The following is an 18,037-nucleotide window of genomic DNA, read 5'->3' as shown; positions in this document are numbered from 1 at the left end:
AGGTAAATGCAGAGTTTTTTGGTTCTTACATGAATACATTGTTTTTTTGGTTGTAGTGGTCACTTGGACAGACAAACGATCAAACGATGGATCTCATATTAAGTTTGATAATGTCTCACTTAAAAACTATTTCCAAACAGAGTTTATTTACTTCTAATTTAGTTTTTTTTTTCTCTATGGGCGACGACTTCATTGTAACAAAAGCAATGTTTAAAAGGCCGTTAAACAAAATGTCTTCTGAGTACTAAAATATTTTAAAAAATCATTTAGTCTCACAGATGTATGGTTCAACTAAACATATTGACCATATAAATCTATGTTGTCACTATTTGGTTTGGTGGATATACTTAGATGTTTATTAAAATGTTTGTTAAAAATTAAAACAATATTACTTTTAGGTAAATAATGATAAATAAAGTTTATTTGTTCAAGTATAAAGACACAAAATCGGTTAGCCTTACCGACTGTCATGATCAATGTAGTTTTAATACTCCTTCTGTTTCAAAATATAAAATGTTTTAAGTAAAATTAGATTAAGAAAAATCTAATTTTAAAAAGTTCAACCAATCATAAATAAGACTACATAATATATATTTTTAAACTAATCTAAAAGTTGAAAACATTCTATATTATAAAACAAAATATTTTTTCTAAAACATCCTATATTATGAAACCGAGGGAGTATTACAGTTAACATCATCAAGCTATATTGAATTTCAATACATCGAAAACACCTAATAAACCCCAGTTCTCTTCTTCTACATTTAGATTTTCCAAAAACGCAAAACTTTTCTGATTCTCTCGAAATCACTCTTCTTCACTCCCTCTCTCGCTCTGTTCACTTGCTCTTGGGGTCAATCATGGTATCAATGATGAAGACGACGAAACGACCAATGGTTAAAGTCTGAAATTTTCCTCAAACCATAGTCGCCGACGAACTCCTCCGCTTTCTCGAGCTCCACCTTGGCGAAGACACAATATACACTCTCGAAATCCCAACAACTGGCGAGAATTGGAAGCCAAGAGACTTTGCTCAAAGACAATTCAGTACCCTTGAAGTCAATTCTCGAGCCCAGCTTCTCTCTTCACAAAGCTCCTTTTCAAAACCCATAACCTAAGACTCTCTGAAACTTATGATGACATCATCCCTTGCCCTGTAGATCCACGGAGAAGGATAGAAGACGTCGTTTTAACTGTTGGGTTCCCTGAGTCTGGTGAAGAGAGGTTCTGTGCCCTAGAAATATGGGGAGGCGTGAGGTGTTGGGTTTTGGAAGAGAAGAGGTGAGTTGAGTTTTGGGTTTGGGAATGTGGTGAATGTTATAAGCTTGAAGTTAGGTTTGAGGATATTATTAAAACTCTTGGCTGCTGTGTTAATGGTGAAGCTTGTGAGATTAATGCATTTCTTCTTAGGGTAAAAAAAATGCTTCTTCAGGTAGTTCTGATCCATCATATATTGTGGCTCCCTCGATGCAGCCGGGTCAGGGACCTTGTTGTCAGATAGACGGCTTTTGGAAAGCATCTGATCCCAGCTCAGGTTTGGGTTGGTGGTGTGGTAATGGTGGTGCTCAGACCTTTTTGTTGGGTTTAGATATCTTCGACGAAGCCCTTCACCGCTCTACGCAGAGTTGGAGGCTCTACTTTAGATCAGGGAGTGTCTCCTTGCAAATGGAGTTGTCTGTTAGTGTTTTGAGATGGACCGTGCAGAACTAGTAGCGATGATTCAAGCTCCTGTGGATTGGCCCGCCTTTTGTAATATCCTAGATGATTTCCACCTTCTGTGGGCCGCCTTTCCTCTCTTTTCCTTGTCCAAGTTATCTCGCTTGTCAAATTTGAAGGCGGATTGTCTTGCTCAGTTGTCTAGATCTTTAATTTCTGCAGTTTTTTTTGTAAATTCTTTTCCTCTAGTTTGGGCTAACAACCTTGGAGTTCTTTTCTAATTAGTATTTGATTAGAAAAGGTCTACATCGACGGAGACTACTTTTTTGTTAGTTGGGATGAGAAGCTTATACCAAGCTAAATGGACCCACGAATGGACTACGCGGGAAGCAGACCTCGTCTAATGGATCATGATGTCACCTTAGAGGTTAGTTTCTTGGAAAGGCTATGATGATGTGAAAAGTTTTATAAATTCCTAATCTTTGGAGAAATTAGCTGATTCTCTTTCTTTCACTCTGCTTTGTTAGGATTTCCACAAATTCTCTATAGACTATATGATAAGTGACACGCTGGGAGTGATTTCAACTGCACATTTGGTTGATGCAGATCGTGACCCAGAAAAAGCGAGGAGCCATAAGTGTCTAGAGTTAGCACATCTTCACTCCAGGGCTGTTGATTTTGCCAAAACTAGAGCTCCAGCGGAGATGCCTTATGCCTTAAAGCCCATATAGTTCCCTGATTTCCTGGAACGGTTCGAGAAACCAACATATATCTCTGAGTCTTTGTTTGGGAAACTATACCGTGCTGTGAAAAACTCGTTAGCACAGAGAAAGCTAGAATCTGAGAGCGAGGACAAGATAGGTTATAATTATGATGCAACACTTGAAAAAACTGGCTTTGAGAGCTTTTTAGAGACAGCGAAAGCCCACAGAGACATGTATGCTGAGAAACTGACCTCGTTGATGATATACTACGGAGCTGTAAACGAAGAAGAGATTCTCACAGGCATTTTGAAAACCAAGGAGATGTATCTGGCGAGAGATAAGCGGAGGTATGTTGATATGAAGGATAGGATCACGTTGAAGGTATGAGTGTATGGTGACATTTTACTAGAGATTAAGGCTGAAAATGCACAAAGCGTTGAAGACCAAACAAGTGGACTTGTATCCATTTGATTACCCTATCCTATTGGAGCCTTGGTGATCAAGTCATGTGGTCAAGATATCAATCCCATGATATCAGCATAGTTATACAAGTTTCCTTATGTGTACATATATGATTTGAGAGAATTTGTTCTCTGATGTATATGTGATTGTAAATCATCTCTTAGTGAATAGACCGAATTCTTTGGATCATTGAATTCTTCATGGTATCAGAGCGTGAATTATTCTACAAGCAGTATCGTATTTTTTCTTTTTTCACGACAATGGCTGACGGCACCACGAATCTCGACAACCACACTGCTGCGACCCTACCAAACCCGACGAACCCGGCGAACCCGATGAACCCGATGAACACCACGAACCCGATGAACACCACGACCCCGACCCACGAAGTGAGACGCACAATCTCACACTACGATCTGACCTCGGCTTATAATCCTGGTGCGGTGATCTCTCATCCCCTACTGAAGGGCGATAATTATGATGAATGGGCATGTGGAATGAAGACAGCTCTTTGTTCACGCAAGAAGTTTGGATTTCTCAATGGTTTTATTCCCAAACCTGCTGAGAGATCTCCAGATCTTGAAGACTGGTGGACTATCCAAGCCCTCCTGGTGTCTTGGATAAAGATGACGATTGATCCTGTTCTGCGATCGAATGTGTCTCATCGCGATGTCGCAAAAGATCTATGGGATCATTTGCAAAAACGTTTCTCGGTGATGAATGGACCAAAATTGATGCAGATCAAATCTGATCTCGCTGGCTGCAAGCAATGGGGTCTATCCATGGAGACTTACTACGGCAAGCTTATGAAGATTTGGGATAGCATGGCTGCGTTCCGTCCTTTGTGTACCTGCAAGTGTGGCAAGTGTGTTTGTGATCTTGAAAGCTTGCAGGAACGTGATCGTGAGGAAGATAAAGTTCAGTAGTTTCTGTTTGGACTTGATGATGCTCTGTATCGCACTATGCGATCTAGTATTGTTTCTTGCACTTCGGTGCCATCGCTTGAAGACGTGTACAATATTGTTCGACAAGAGGAAGACTTGCTCCAGCATGGGATCACGAACTCGACTCCTCACACCGAGGTGAGTGATTTTGTGGCCAACACTCGGCCTCGTTCTACCTATCCTCCGCTGCGGAGCGATCACAAGGAGAAAGGAGTGGTGTGTACTCATTGCAATCGTGGTGGTCATGCGTCAGAATCCTGTTATGCCCTCATCGGTTATCCTGAGTGGTGGGGAGAGCGTCCCCAAAGTCGTTCGGTTCCCAGTCGTGGTTGTGGGGGAGCAACCTCCAGTGGCGGACGTGGACGTGGGAGAGCAACTTACGCTAATCATGTGAGTGTCTCGCCGGTCGATCCAATGGCGCAAGCTAATCATGTCATCACTGATTGCGATCGAGAGGGTATCAATCTCACTGATGACCAATGGCGCACTATCAAATGGGTACTCAATGGTGGGAAGGATTCTCTTCCTGAAAAACTATCTGGTACGTCTACTTCTCCTTCATGGATTATGGATACCAGTGCTTCTCATCATTTGACAGGCAAGTTTGAGATTTTAACTAATGTGAGAGATATGGCTTCGGTGTTGGTTATTCTGGCTGATGGTAGAGAACGAGTTTCAGTAAAAGAGGGGACAGTTCATCTTGGTTCTGATTTGGTTATGCGTTCTGTCTTCTATGTAAAAGAGTTTCAGTCTGATTTGATATCTTTGAGTCAATTGATGGATGAAAACAAATGTGTTTTGCAAATGACTGATCACTTTCTTGTGGTCCAGGACTGCATTTCAAAGACGGTGATTGGGACGGGTACTAGAGCCGGTGGTACGTTTTACTTTCGTGGCATGGAGATCGCAACATCAGTCACAACAAAAGAGGACAAGGACTATGAGTTGTGGCACAGTCGGATGGGTCATCCAGCTACGAGAGTCGTTGGTTTAATTTCCCTAATCTCTGTTTCAGTTTCTTCATCTCATTTGAATAAGGCGTGTGATATATGTCTCTGCGCTAAGCAAACTCGCAACATTTTTCCTTTGAGTATGAATAAGACTTCGACAATCTTTGAGTTAATCCACTGTGATTTATGGGGACCCTATCGCACCACTTCTCATTGTGGGGCTAAGTATTTTCTGACGATAGTCGATGATTATTCCAGAGGAGTATAGTTGTATTTGCTGGTTGATAAGAGTGAGGCTCCTAGTCGTTTAAAGAATTTTTTGGCTATGACCGAACGTCAGTTTGGAGTTAGAGTGCGAACTGTCCGGAGTGATAACGGTTTGGAGTTCATGTGTTTAACAAACTTTTTCCAAACCCAAGGTATTGTTCATGAGCGTTCTTGTGTCTCCACGCCTGAACAAAATGGGAGGGTTGAACGCAAACACCGACACATTCTCAACGTTGCTAGGGAGTTAATGTTTCAAATGCATCTCCCATTGGATTTTTGGGGAGAGTGTGTGTTAACAGCGGCTTATCTGATTAATAGAACTCCAAGTGTAGTTCTTAACAACGAGACTCTGTACGAACGGTTACACAAGAAACCGCCTCAATATAGTCATTTACGAGTGTTTGGGAGCTTGTGTTATGCTCACAATCACAAACGACATGGTGACAAGTTTGAATCCCAAAGTCGACGATGCATATTCGCTGGCTATCTTCTTGGTCAAAAAGGTTGGAGATTATTTGATTTAGAAACGCAACAATTTTTTGTGTCTTGCGATGTGGTCTTCTCTGAAGACGAGTTCCCTTTTGCTCCGACCACGCCTCTTCGTGCCGACGATGGTGATCTCGGTCTTGCAGAACAATCACCAAAACTTTGGGCCTCCATTTCGAGTGGTCCACTTACTGAAGATTCTCTTCCTGGATCACAAGGCCCATTAACACAGTCCGGCCCAACTGCCCCTTCTGGTCCATGTGATAGACAGTCTTCTTCTTCGTCTTCCACGGATCCCGTTGAGCCACTGAATCCGCCGCCTTTACCTGACTCCGCGACTCTACCGACTCCTTCGTCGGATTCTGCATTACCAGCCTCGACTTCTGCTGGTCCTGCTCTGGTTCCCGATGCACCTTCTCGCCAACCAAACGCTCAAAACCACCTGCTCATGTTGCTTTGGATCCGCCTCCTCCTCGCCAAAGTACACGGCCTCGAGAAGCCCCATCTCGCCTCAAAGATTATGTTGTTAATTCTGCCTCTTGTGAATCGGAAGCCTCCACATCCGCTCCAGTACGTTATCCGATGTCTCATCATGATTCTAAGAAACGTTTTAGTGCTTCTCATGTTGCGTATATGGCTGCAGTGGCTGCAACTGTCGAACCTAAATCATATCGAGAGGCAGTTGCTGATAAACGATGGAATAAGGCGATGACATCTGAAATCGATGCATAAGAGGAAAATGGTACTTGGATTATCGAAGATCTTCCCCCAGGGAAATGAGCGATCGGTTGCCAATGGGTCTACAAGGTCAAACATCACTCTGATGGGATTGTGGAACGCTATAAGGCAAGATTGGTGGCACTCGGTAACAAGCAGAAGGAAGGTGAGGACTATGGAGACACCTTTGCTCCAGTGGCTAAGATGGCCACGGTCCGTACATTTCTTGATGTTGCTTCCAAACGACGATGGGAAATCCATTAAATGGATGTTCACAACGCATTTTTACACGGCGATCTTCGCGAAGAATTCTATATGAAGTTGCCTCCAGGGTTCTCTGCTGCTCACCCTAACAAGGTATGTCGACTTCGCAAAGCTTTGTATGGTTTAAAGCAAGCTCCTCGATGCTGGTTTGAAAATTTGACAACTGCTTTGAAGCGTTATGGTTTTAAACAGTCTCTATCCGATTACTCTCTGTTCACGTTGGTTCGAGGTGCAGTTCGCATCAACATCTTGATTTATGTCGATGACTTTATAATTTCGGGAAGTTCACCAAAGGCGACTCAAGATTTCAAGGACTACTTAGCTTCTTGTTTTCACATGAAGGACTTGGGTCCTCTAAAGTATTTTTTGGGAATTGGGGTAGCAAGAAATTCCAAAGGCATTTACATCTGTCAGCGCAAATATGCGTTAGACATAATCTCTGAAACTGGTTTGTTTGGGGCACAACCAGCGACGTTCCCGTTGGAGAAAACGCATTCACTGATGGTGTCTACTTCTTTTATTCTTCCTAACCCGAAACGCTACCGTCATCTCATTGGTCGTTTGATTTACTTGGTGGTCACTTGACCAGATCTTGCGTTTTATGTGCATATGTTAGCCCGGTTTATGCAACAGCCTCGTACAAATCATTGGGAGGCTGCATTACGTCTTGTTCGCTATCTCAAGTCCGATCCTGGTCAGGGGGTTCTGCGTCGTAGCACAGGTGATTTTCAAATCACGGGCTGGTGTGATTCTGATTATGCAACTTGTTCTCTCACTCGTCGTTCGGTTACTGGTTACATTGTTCAGCTCGGCGACTCTCCCATTTCCTGAAAAACTCACAAACAAGAGACAGACAGCAAGTCATCTGCAGAAGCAGAGTATCGGGCCTTGTCATTTCTCACTTCAGAACTCTTGTGGCTCAACCAGTTGTTGCTTACACTAGGGGTTCATCATGATCAACCAATGCTCGTACGCTGTGATAGTCAGTCCGCCATCCATATTGCCACAAACCCGGATTTTCATGAACGGACTAAACACATTGAGATACACTGTCATTTTGTTTATGACGAGCTTCTTCGTGGTGTCATTGCTCTTCGTCATGTTGACACTACACTACAACTCACAGATATTTTTACAAAAACTTTGGATGGGATAGCTTTGTTTCATTTCATATCAAGTTAAGAATACAAAACTTGTATGCTCCAACTTGAGAGGGAGTATTGGAGCCTTGGTGATCAAGTCATGTGGTCAACATATCAATCCCGTGATATGAGCATAGTTATACAAGTTTCCTTATGTGTACATATATGATTTGAGATCTGTTCTCTGATGTATATATGATTGTAAATCATCTCTTAGTGAATAGACAGAATTCTTCGGATCATTGAATTCTTCATATCCCTATCTATCTATCACTCGTTTCTCTAGCTAGTATAATTGCTAGATAAAAAACAACTGAGACCATAACAGAACGTCGCTTGTATATGTTGCGACACTCAAAATTATCTCTATCAGCAAAGACTAATGACTAATTATATTATGTGTCATTTTGTTATTTCGAATGTGAAATTACTAAAATGGGTGATTACCATGATTTATTGGACAAAAATTATTATTGATCGATTCTTGTGGATGTAATCTAACTACGGCACAAGTAATAGTACAAATCTCCCAGACTATCGTAATAGACGGAAGCTGCTTTGTTCAATAGAACAAGACTCATAAATAGCCGGGCATGTTTTCAGTAAAGTAAACTGTACAGAAGAGGCCAAGACAGTAAGGAGTTCGAGGAAGCCAAAATCGACAATATGCAAGATTCATGCTCATCATACAAATAATGTATGTAAAGGAAAACTCATAGTCATCAAGATGAATATGAATTAAATTTACGACACCGTGGAATCTGCTTACGTAGAGGCACAATTTTGTAAATTAGGATCAAGAGAAATTAATGTACATATATAGATCACGTGGTGCGTGTCTGCGTGACATATGTAATATGTTTCTTGTAAGGTCATGATGTACTATTGTCATACTTTTTTTACATAACATTAACATGGAGTTAATAATTGATTAGAATAAGAAGTCAAACCATAATCAAACGTTCCAGAAACTAGACTCAGTTTTATATTTGGTCTTTCTCAACTATGAAAACTAGACTAAACGGTCCTAGCTGGTCCACATCACTACCACCAACGTGGCAACACAATCCATAAAAACAAATGTCGTGCTCTCTTATGGGCCTTACCATTTGTGTGGGTTTTGTAGCTCTCAAATCACACTTGAAAGAGATGCTGAACTTCAACTAGAAACTTTTTCTCCCTTTCTGAAATTAACACTGACAATGATCGAAATCCCAATAACTTTTATCCAATATTCTATGATAAATCACAATGATACGATGAGATTTTTTGGTTGGCATTTCGGAAAAAGTAATAGTGATCATTAATCTTGCAAGGTTTTTAAAAGTTTAAAAACTATGTAAGAGACTACTAACATAAAAGAAAAGAAAAGGCAAAGAAAACAATTGAAGTGCATGGGAATGACACGAGAAGTGTACGTGAAGAGTGATAACGTTCAATAAATTTGTGAGTGGGATAGATATAAGATTCTATCTATCTAGTAGTATAGTATTTATTACGCACTGCAAAATTTCATGAGACCTATATTGTCCTAGTCATCCTCTACACAGTACGCATGTCTTGTTGCTTACCAGTTTTTTACGTTTATGATTTCTACCTCATCATTAGTAATTTAAAATCTTGCCGAAATGAACTAATGAATTGTTATACTTATACCCATTTTGAACTAAAAACCAAAACAATATAGTGTTGTTTGGTTCAGATAAAATCTAGTCTACCTCGTTGGTATTCATAATAGGGAAAGTTATTACGAAATATTGTTATAAAAATATTGTTATAATTCTTACTTTCAATTCTGTATGTGAATACCGAAAGCTGTCTGTCAATGGAAAAAAAAAGTTACCTACAGTATATACACACACTCTATACGACATTTCACATGTATATAGACAAAAAAGGAAAAAAGGAAAGAAATAAAGTTACGTAAGAGTTGAAAAAGAAGCAAGGTTCTCGTACCGGGTTTGTTCATCCTGGAGATCATTGTCGTTTTGGCACCATTTAAACTAATCTATATAATCAGTACTAAGTTATAAAAACCAGAAATTTTATGAAAAAAAAAATTGAAAAAAAAAGAAGCAAGGTTTTCTTTGTTTTTTGAAAGTTTTTTCACACATGTAAAACTAATTAGTATATATGTCTTTCTTAAAGTTCAAGAACACATGGTATGAATCAAATTCATTGTTTTGGTATAGACACTTGCCAAGATTCGATTCTCCCTCACGTGTAATTCTCTATATCCCCAAATGTAGAACTATATTATGGATTTGCTATTTGCCAAATTAACACATATTAATCATACTATAAGTAACGTTAAGTATAACAAAAATTAACCAAAGCTTTTCACTGATTCCTCGTCACGTGAGAGACAACACGTGATTCGTCCAAAAGACCAAAAGAAGAAAGTAAAAGTAAATAAAGCGTGAGATTTGACTCATGCGTGCGTGCGTGCGTGGCTTCACGCCGTTAACTCACAGACGTTTATTATTTAACCTTAAAAATTCACCATTAATTAAAGTTAAAACAAATTCTCATTAAAAAAAAAAAAATCGTCGATATTTTTATATCTTCCGCCGGTAACAAAACTTCACCAAACGCCGTTAACGGCCGGTGTTTTTTTTTTTTTTAACGTCTGTTATTATTTAAACAGCTAAGAGAGGATCCGACCCGAATAAATCCCCAATATCTTGAAAATGGTCCTCCACGTGCCAGCTAGAGAATCCAGAACCATACCCTGACCCGGATCCAAACCCGAATCCGAAACTCATATCTTCGAAAAGATCACCCCCGAATAAATCTCCGCCGTAAGAATCAGTCATCGGCGTCGAAAATCCAAAAACGTCGTCGTTTGAGAACAAAGACTCAGAAAAATCCGTAAACGTACCCGAAAGAGTACTCAGCGGCTCATCTTTCACCTCAACCGTCGCCGATACACCGAAAAACTCCTTCTTAACCGCCGTAGACTCGCCGGAGAACGGAGACCGTAAAACAGAAACCGGAGAACCAAGACATTCTCCTCCGCCACTGATAGAACCAGACGTTTCTTCAGCCACCGTCGAAGCTTCTTCAGTGTTCTCCGTTACCGGATCAGGAGGAGGAGGAGGGAAGTTGAGGAGGGCGTCAGGACCACGTAGCTGAATAGCTGCGTTATCGTACACAACGGCGGCCTCCTCCGCGGTGCTGAAAGTACCTAACCAAACCCGAACACGTCGACTCGGATCTCTAATCTCCGCCGCCCATTTCCCCCACGGTCTTTGTCTCACTCCACGAAACTTTCTCGTTGCCGCCGGATTAACAACCACCGCCGGAGAAGCAGTATCAACGGTCCTCTTTCTCTTCTTCTTCGTTATCATCGACTTGTCTTTATCATCAGAAGAAACAGATTCAAGAACCACTTCGTTCACGTACTTCTTGACACGACGTCGTTTCGCTTGAAAACCTTGTTCTTCGTCTTCGTCGCTTGATGAATCTGTAGCGTAAGGATCAGTTACAGAGATGCGTAAGATTCTTGGTTGTGTTACGATGTTCTTGAGTTTCTTCAGCTCTGTCTCCATTTTAAAAACTCACTCTTTCTTTCTTGTAATAGTATTGTATTAACTTATGTGTTTCTTTGTTCGTGTGCTTATTTATATATATAAATAAAATTCAGGAAAAGTAAAGAGAAACAAAGAAACGAATAAAGATAGAGACTGATGCTTTGTAAACACAAGAAAATTTTCCCGGGAAAGATGAAAAAGAAGAAAGCTTTTTTTTGTTTTGGAGATATGCTTATGGAATCAGAGTTTGGTGATTTAAGCAAAAGAGGGAGATGCTTTTTTCTTGTTTAGGGATGAATGTTTTTTTTTTTTTTGTAAAGAAATATTCCTGGGAAAATTTTATGCAGAGAAAAGAAAAAGTTTTATGGAGATGGAGAGTGAGTGACAAAAGATGAAGAAGAAGCAGAGCACATGTAACAAGTGAGAAAAGAGAGAGAGACTCTGAAGAGAGCAGAGTCTTTTATAGGATCTTGAAACGGCGGTTGCGGCGTTTTACTATCCTGTTTTTTTTTTTGTCATTAGTGAGAAAAAATTGTTTTAAAAAGTTGAAAGAAATTAATAACATTAAAGAACACGGGAAAGACGGTTTTTAGTCTTATCTTTGACCATAAAAATTTAATATCAGTAAATTGTGTTACTCAAAATTTATTAGCTTAGCACTAATTAAGGGGTGATTAATTGCTGTAAATTAAATTTCTTAAAATCTTCCTCAAAAGGGTGTTTTCGTCATTTGCTAATCAAATATTAAGACCGTTGCGGTGTGTAGACTGCAGCAGTCTCAAGTCTTTTTCTACAGCAGGGTCCTGACGTGGCAGAGAGACGACAACATAGGATGTTACGTCAAAAAAACAAAAACATAATCTCCCATTCGACTTGTGTGTCTTTTTTTCACTTTTTGTTTTTGTTTTGTTGTATCATGGTATTAATTGAATTTCTCTTGTTTTCGACATGGACATTAATTAAAAAAAATTGTTTATTATTAAAGTTTACATTTGTCCTTTTTAAAACACTTTTTTTTTAGAGAAAAAACTCTCTCTTTTTCACTGCATATTTTCACGTGAGTGTTAAACCAGAGAAAAACAAAGTGCCTTTAATTTTTTTTGGTCTTTTAACGTGGAGAGTGTTTGGCTTTTTTCAAGAAAAAAGATAAAACTGTAATTACATTTTTTCTACAAACAAAATATAATGCTGAAAAACAGAGATTCGACATATATCTCTATATGAAATGAAATTTTGAATTCGACAAGCCACCAATATAGTTCAGAATCAAAGTTATTATAGTATAAAAATAAAAAAATCCTGCCAACTAATTTAATTGGGAAAAATAAAAAATAAAACTTTGATTTATTTGCAAATATACCGTGATTTAATAATCTCTAATCAAATCAAAAACTGTAATATATGAATTAGTGGAGTTAAAATATATATTATTGATTATTAGCAGTGCTTGTTTATGAGAATGAAGAGTATTTAGAGACTGCTTTGGGTGGAATTGGTAAAATGTGTTATGATTGATGTAAAGAGGTATGGATGTATAGCTCATAGTTAGCTAAAAAATGTTACTAATCAGAACTTGTTTAAAATTTATTGTGTTTTGTTGGATTATGGTTGGTCTACAAATATGACGTCTCATTCCTTTTATGAAATTGTTAAACCAATGTAATTTTTAAACTATTGTTGACATTGGGTGATACACTTATTCATGCCATTTGTTGACAGTTGGCCAAAAAAAATATTATTTATTTTGTTCTACATCACAAGTTCTACCCATTGCTGATTGAGAAAACAAAAATTTACTTCTTTTTGTAGTTTTTTTCTTTATTTCTAAATTACTTCTTTATGTTGTCAAAAGCCCTGGAAAATGATTTAAACATAATACAGTATAAATTATTACAACGAGGTTGAGTTGAGCGGCAAAAGCTAAAATCTTTGTTATTCTCTCCACCTTCACGAGGTACACACAAATCTGCTAATTCACGTAAAACCTTGAATCACCGATATGCACATGTAGCACTTATTCACTTATGTTTTAATATAAACATGTGTGTTTTGCTTTTTCTAAACATTAGTTAGTATCTCGACTAGATGAACTCTTTTTTCTGATCAAATTGGTTGGTAGGTACTAGGTAGTCTGACGCAATGGACATATTAGTTACATATTCACATGTTTAGCATAGAATTTTATAATCAGTTTGAAAAACAAAACAAAGCAAAACAACCCTCTAAGTCTCTAACATACTAGAAAAGAAATACCATTTAATTAAAAATTGCTTTGGTTCTAAACTTGTAATGAGTGATCTGATATATCTTTCAGGAAGTATATCGACTAGGATGCTCACATCACTTCGTTACCAATGTTACTTAAGGTTATTCATATAACATATTAATATTATATTATGCAATCTTATAGATTTTGGCCCTATTATCATGGACCGATTCCTCGTAAATCCAATACATAGAATACAATTTTACTATTTTCTCTAAAAAGAAAAGTTGTTAAGTTTAGCCTCATCACCCAAATCGAACCCTGGTGGTTGAAAAGAGAAATTTGGAAAATATTTGGATGATTACAAAATGGTAGATTTTGACACACACACACACACAAAATGATCTATTAAAACGATATTAAAAAAAATGTTTGGCATTAAACAGGCGCGCGGTAATCTTTATATATTTCTACAACATTTTAAATCACTAATAATAATGAAAACTGTGGAATACAAGTTAAATAAACATCAGACCTACACAATGTACATACAAACATGTTGAGCCACGTAATAATTTATGAATCCAATAAAAATAGTTTCAAGAAGTTATCTCAAACGAATTAAACTTCGTTTATAAGAATATGTTTACTAGTATATGAAACATTGAAAGTAATGATGAACCTTGGTTAATGTAATATCATCATAACATAATGATAGAGACTAGAGTGGTGGTAAATTAGCATACGTAAACTTTCACATAATAATTTTCATATCCCTAACCAAATAAACGCATTGGGACTTGTGACGTAGTTGGGTGTTTAGTGAAAGTTTTAAGTAAAATAAAGAGACCGTACGGATAAATGTCGAAGAAAATAAGGACAAGACTTGGACGGTAGCAAAGTAAGAAGCGGAGCCCACTCACCGCTCGCACCGTTTTAGTCCCGCAAACGGCGCCGTTCTCTCGTTTCGAGCCATCATCCCACTTGATTGTTTCAAGTACGTGACTTCGTCGTCTCGAGGCAAAACTCTTGACTCTTCTCTTTCGCTTGTTACCCATTTGTCTGCTTAACATCTCTTTTGGCAGCATGTTCATGTAACTCCAAAGATGAAGTTCTTTTTGTTTTTTTGATTGACCACAGAGTTCATGAACCGGATACCAGAAATGAGCCTTTTTACGTAACTAAGTTATGTTATACTCCCTCCGTTTCAAAATATAAGATGTTTTAGTAGAAACACACATATTAAGAAAAAGTTACTTTTATAAAATTTAACCAATCATATCCAAAACTGCATAATATAAGATATAAAATTAATCTAAAAGTTGCATAGAAAGTTGGAAACATCTTATATTATGAAACAAAAATAATCCTCTAAACATCCTATATTATGAAACGGAGGGAGTAGTAGTTTTGTCCAAAAAAAAAAAAAAGGTAATGTTATACTCCCTCTGTCTCACAAAGATTGATGTTTTGACACTTTCACACATATTAAAAAAAATTTTAGTTTTTATTTGTAATTTAATTTATAATTATTTTTTGGTAGAGAGAGAAAATATAAACTAATGACAATTCAAAATTTTAAATATTTTCAATGATTACTTCTTGAAGTTTACAAAACATCAATCTTTGTGAAACAAAAAAAATATACCAAAACATCAATCTTTGTAAGACAAAGGGAATAATAGTTTATACAAACGTGAATATAGTATATATCGACATAAATACATAAATTATGTATTTATGTTTGAAACAACGGTTATGCGATGAAACTAATATATAGAGCTTAAAAATTCTTTTCAAATATGATATGAAAATTCAGAAATATCAATAAGAGTTGGACCTTGGAAAAACGAAAATAATAAAGTGGTGTTTATTTGTTTAAGGCGGTCGATGACGTTGATGATAAAGGTCTCTTTTCTTGTAGAAGTATAAGACCCGTCCAATGTGCGGGTTTAGAGTTTTTAAAATAAAACTAAATGTAACAAATAATTTAAAATAAATAATTTTACTAAGTAAAATCTATCTATAAAAGTCAATAGATACACCGAAGTGTCTAAAGTGATATTTGGTGTAAAAGGTGTGATTCTGTGGTTGAAACTATTAATCACGTTTTCTTTGAATGTCCTCGCTCTTGTGAAGTTTGGGATTTATCTCACGTTTTCTTTAATCACGTTTTCGTTAAATATTTTTAGTAAGTAAAATCTATCTATAAAAGTCAATAGATACACCGAAGTATCCAAAGTGATATTTGGTGTAAAATGTGTGATTCTGTGGTTGAGACTATTAATCACGTTTTTCTTGAATGCCCTCGCTCTTATGAAGTTTGGGATTTATCTCCGACTCTTGTCTCGTCAGAGGGTTTTCCATATGAGTCAGTGTACTGGAATTTGGATTTTGTTTTATGGAGGGATGCCTCTCAACAGGGTGATCCTGATTAAATTTTTCAATTACCATGGATTTTGTGGACAATCCGGAAGGCCATAAATAAAAAAGTTTTTCAAGATTTAGAGATCGAGGTGAATGATAATTTCTCAGGCTTTGGGCGATAAGTTAGCCTGGAAAGAGGCGTTCTCTTTAATGGCGGTCATGTCAGATCCATCTCCGTCCTCGGATGTCCAGATTTCTTCACCTTGTTGTCAGATTGATGGTTCTTGGAAAGCAACCAATGTGCATTCAGGATTGGACTGGTGGTGTTGCGTTGGTGAGGAGCGAACCTTGTTGTTGGGGGCCAAGTCTCTAAGACGGAGCCCCTCCCCCCTCATTCGAAGTTAGAAGCGTTGTACTGGGTCATGGAGCAGATACGTGCTGCAGGGATCGCTTGTCAACATTTCGAGACTCACTATGGTTCAGTCCCCTAAAGATTGGCCGTCCTTCTCCAACATGCTCGATGAGTTCAACTCGCTGGAGTCCTTCCAACTATTCTCCATCTCTTGGATCCCGCGTGCGTTAAATACGAAGGTGAATTGTCTTGTCTGTGCTTGGCGTTCTCTTATCTCTGAAGTTTCTTTTGTATCGCGTTCACTTATCTCTGAAGTTTTTTTGGTAAATCCCTTCCCTCCGGCTTGGACAACTAACCAAAGAATTTTTTTTTAATTTATTGTTTGCATGAAAAAAAAAAAGTAAACAGATACACTTTTAGTTAAGAAAATAGTTGTAAATGAGTTCAAATTTATTAAAATTAAATTAAATTTAGCAAATAATATATATTTGTTTAATTCTTTTTCTAAGTAAAAACAATGTATAAAAGTAAAGAGATAAACTTTTAGTTACAGAAAATAATTGTTTTTTTTGCTATAATACACTAATGTATATCCATTTACAAATCTACTATCTATATTACCACTTGAAGTGTATTTGTACACACAAATATATTTTAACTAGATTAGGAGCCGCGCTACACCGCGGGGCAAAATTATTTATAACTAAAATATATAAATTATAAGTTGTATTTGTTGGTTAAATATATTATAATTATACAATTATTGTTAAATAAACGATATAATATCGTAATATAAATTTTTTTTTTAACATAATATTTTTTTAATCAATTTAATTAGATATGTCTATTCTCTGATATCGACAGTGTTAACAAAATAATGAAATGATGTTTTACCCTTGTAACACCAAATTAATGATATTTTTTAATTTATAGAAATATCGATAAACCCGTCCCGCTATATAACCCCGTCCCGAGATATTTTAACTCACACTATATCATCTTAATTTTTAATAGTTATTGTGTATCTACGGTATAATATTTATCATATTTAACTTTTTAAAATTTTTAAATATTTTCATATTTAACCTTTTAAAAATCTTTAAAATAAAGAACCGGAATAAACCAAATAAAGGTTTTAAAGTTTGAATGCCTGATAAATCAAGTTTTCTACTCATCTGTATTCAGAATCATTTTGGCTTTTTTTTATAGTATGACTCTAAACCATTGCCCAATTTTTTAGACGATCTAAGATATTGTACCCTTATTTTTTATTTATCTATTGAGTAATATATGTCCATTTTTAAAATTCTGTATTACATAATATGCAGGAAAAAATCACAATTTTATTAACTAAATGTATTATAGAATAATGCAAGATAATTTAAATATAAATCCAAATAAAAATGAAAGAGAATCATATATTTATGTTTGAATAAGGTATAAATATTTCCTTATTTTTTTAAATCTTACGTATAATTAATTTTGAAATTTTGGTAACTAATATTAAAGTCAATGCATTAAATGTAAAAACTTTCCAAAAAGTATTTTTGAGCAAAAACTGCTGCAAAAATACTAGTATAGATGTTAAAATATACTCATTGTTTACTACTACCACCAAATTGTTTTTATGAACATATTAAATAACCTATTATATGTCTCTTCATTTTAACCGTCATTCTCCAACATGCTCGATGAGTTCAACTTGCTGGAGTCCTTCCAACTATTCTCCATCTCTTGGATCCCGCGTGCGTTAAATACGAAGGTGAATTGTCTTGCCGTGCTTCGCGTTCTCTTATATCTGAAGTTTTTTTTGTAAACCCCTTCCCTCCGGCTTGGGCAACTAACCAAAGAATTTTCTTTTAATTTATTGTTTGCATGAAAAAAAAAGAGAGTAAACAAATACACTTTTAGTTAAGAAAATAGTTGTAGATGAGTTCAAATTTATTAAAATTAAATTAAATTTAACAAAGAATATATATTTATTTAA

The 18,037-nt window shown here is 36.7% G+C and overlaps 2 protein-coding genes across 2 annotated transcripts; one reads left to right on the top strand and one right to left on the bottom strand.

Moving 5' to 3' along the window:
* On the top strand, positions 6,451–7,281 carry LOC109126467 (uncharacterized mitochondrial protein AtMg00810-like). Its single transcript, XM_019230029.1, has 3 exons — positions 6,451–6,543; positions 6,643–6,898; positions 7,040–7,281. The coding sequence occupies exons 1-3, from the start codon at positions 6,451–6,453 to the stop codon at positions 7,279–7,281; spliced, it is 591 nt and encodes a 196-aa protein (XP_019085574.1).
* LOC104719218 (ethylene-responsive transcription factor CRF1-like) lies at positions 10,056–11,579 on the bottom strand. Its single transcript, XM_010437083.2, has one exon. It carries the CDS (start codon positions 11,141–11,143, stop codon positions 10,232–10,234), a length of 912 nt encoding a protein of 303 aa, XP_010435385.1. The 5' UTR covers positions 11,144–11,579; the 3' UTR covers positions 10,056–10,231.

The sequence above is a fragment of the Camelina sativa genome, chromosome 2 (assembly GCF_000633955.1).
Source record: "Camelina sativa cultivar DH55 chromosome 2, Cs, whole genome shotgun sequence".
Classification (NCBI taxonomy): Eukaryota; Viridiplantae; Streptophyta; class Magnoliopsida; order Brassicales; family Brassicaceae; genus Camelina; species Camelina sativa.
The sequence above is the reverse complement of the archived record's forward strand: the minus strand, read 5'-3'. Positions and strand labels throughout refer to the sequence as shown.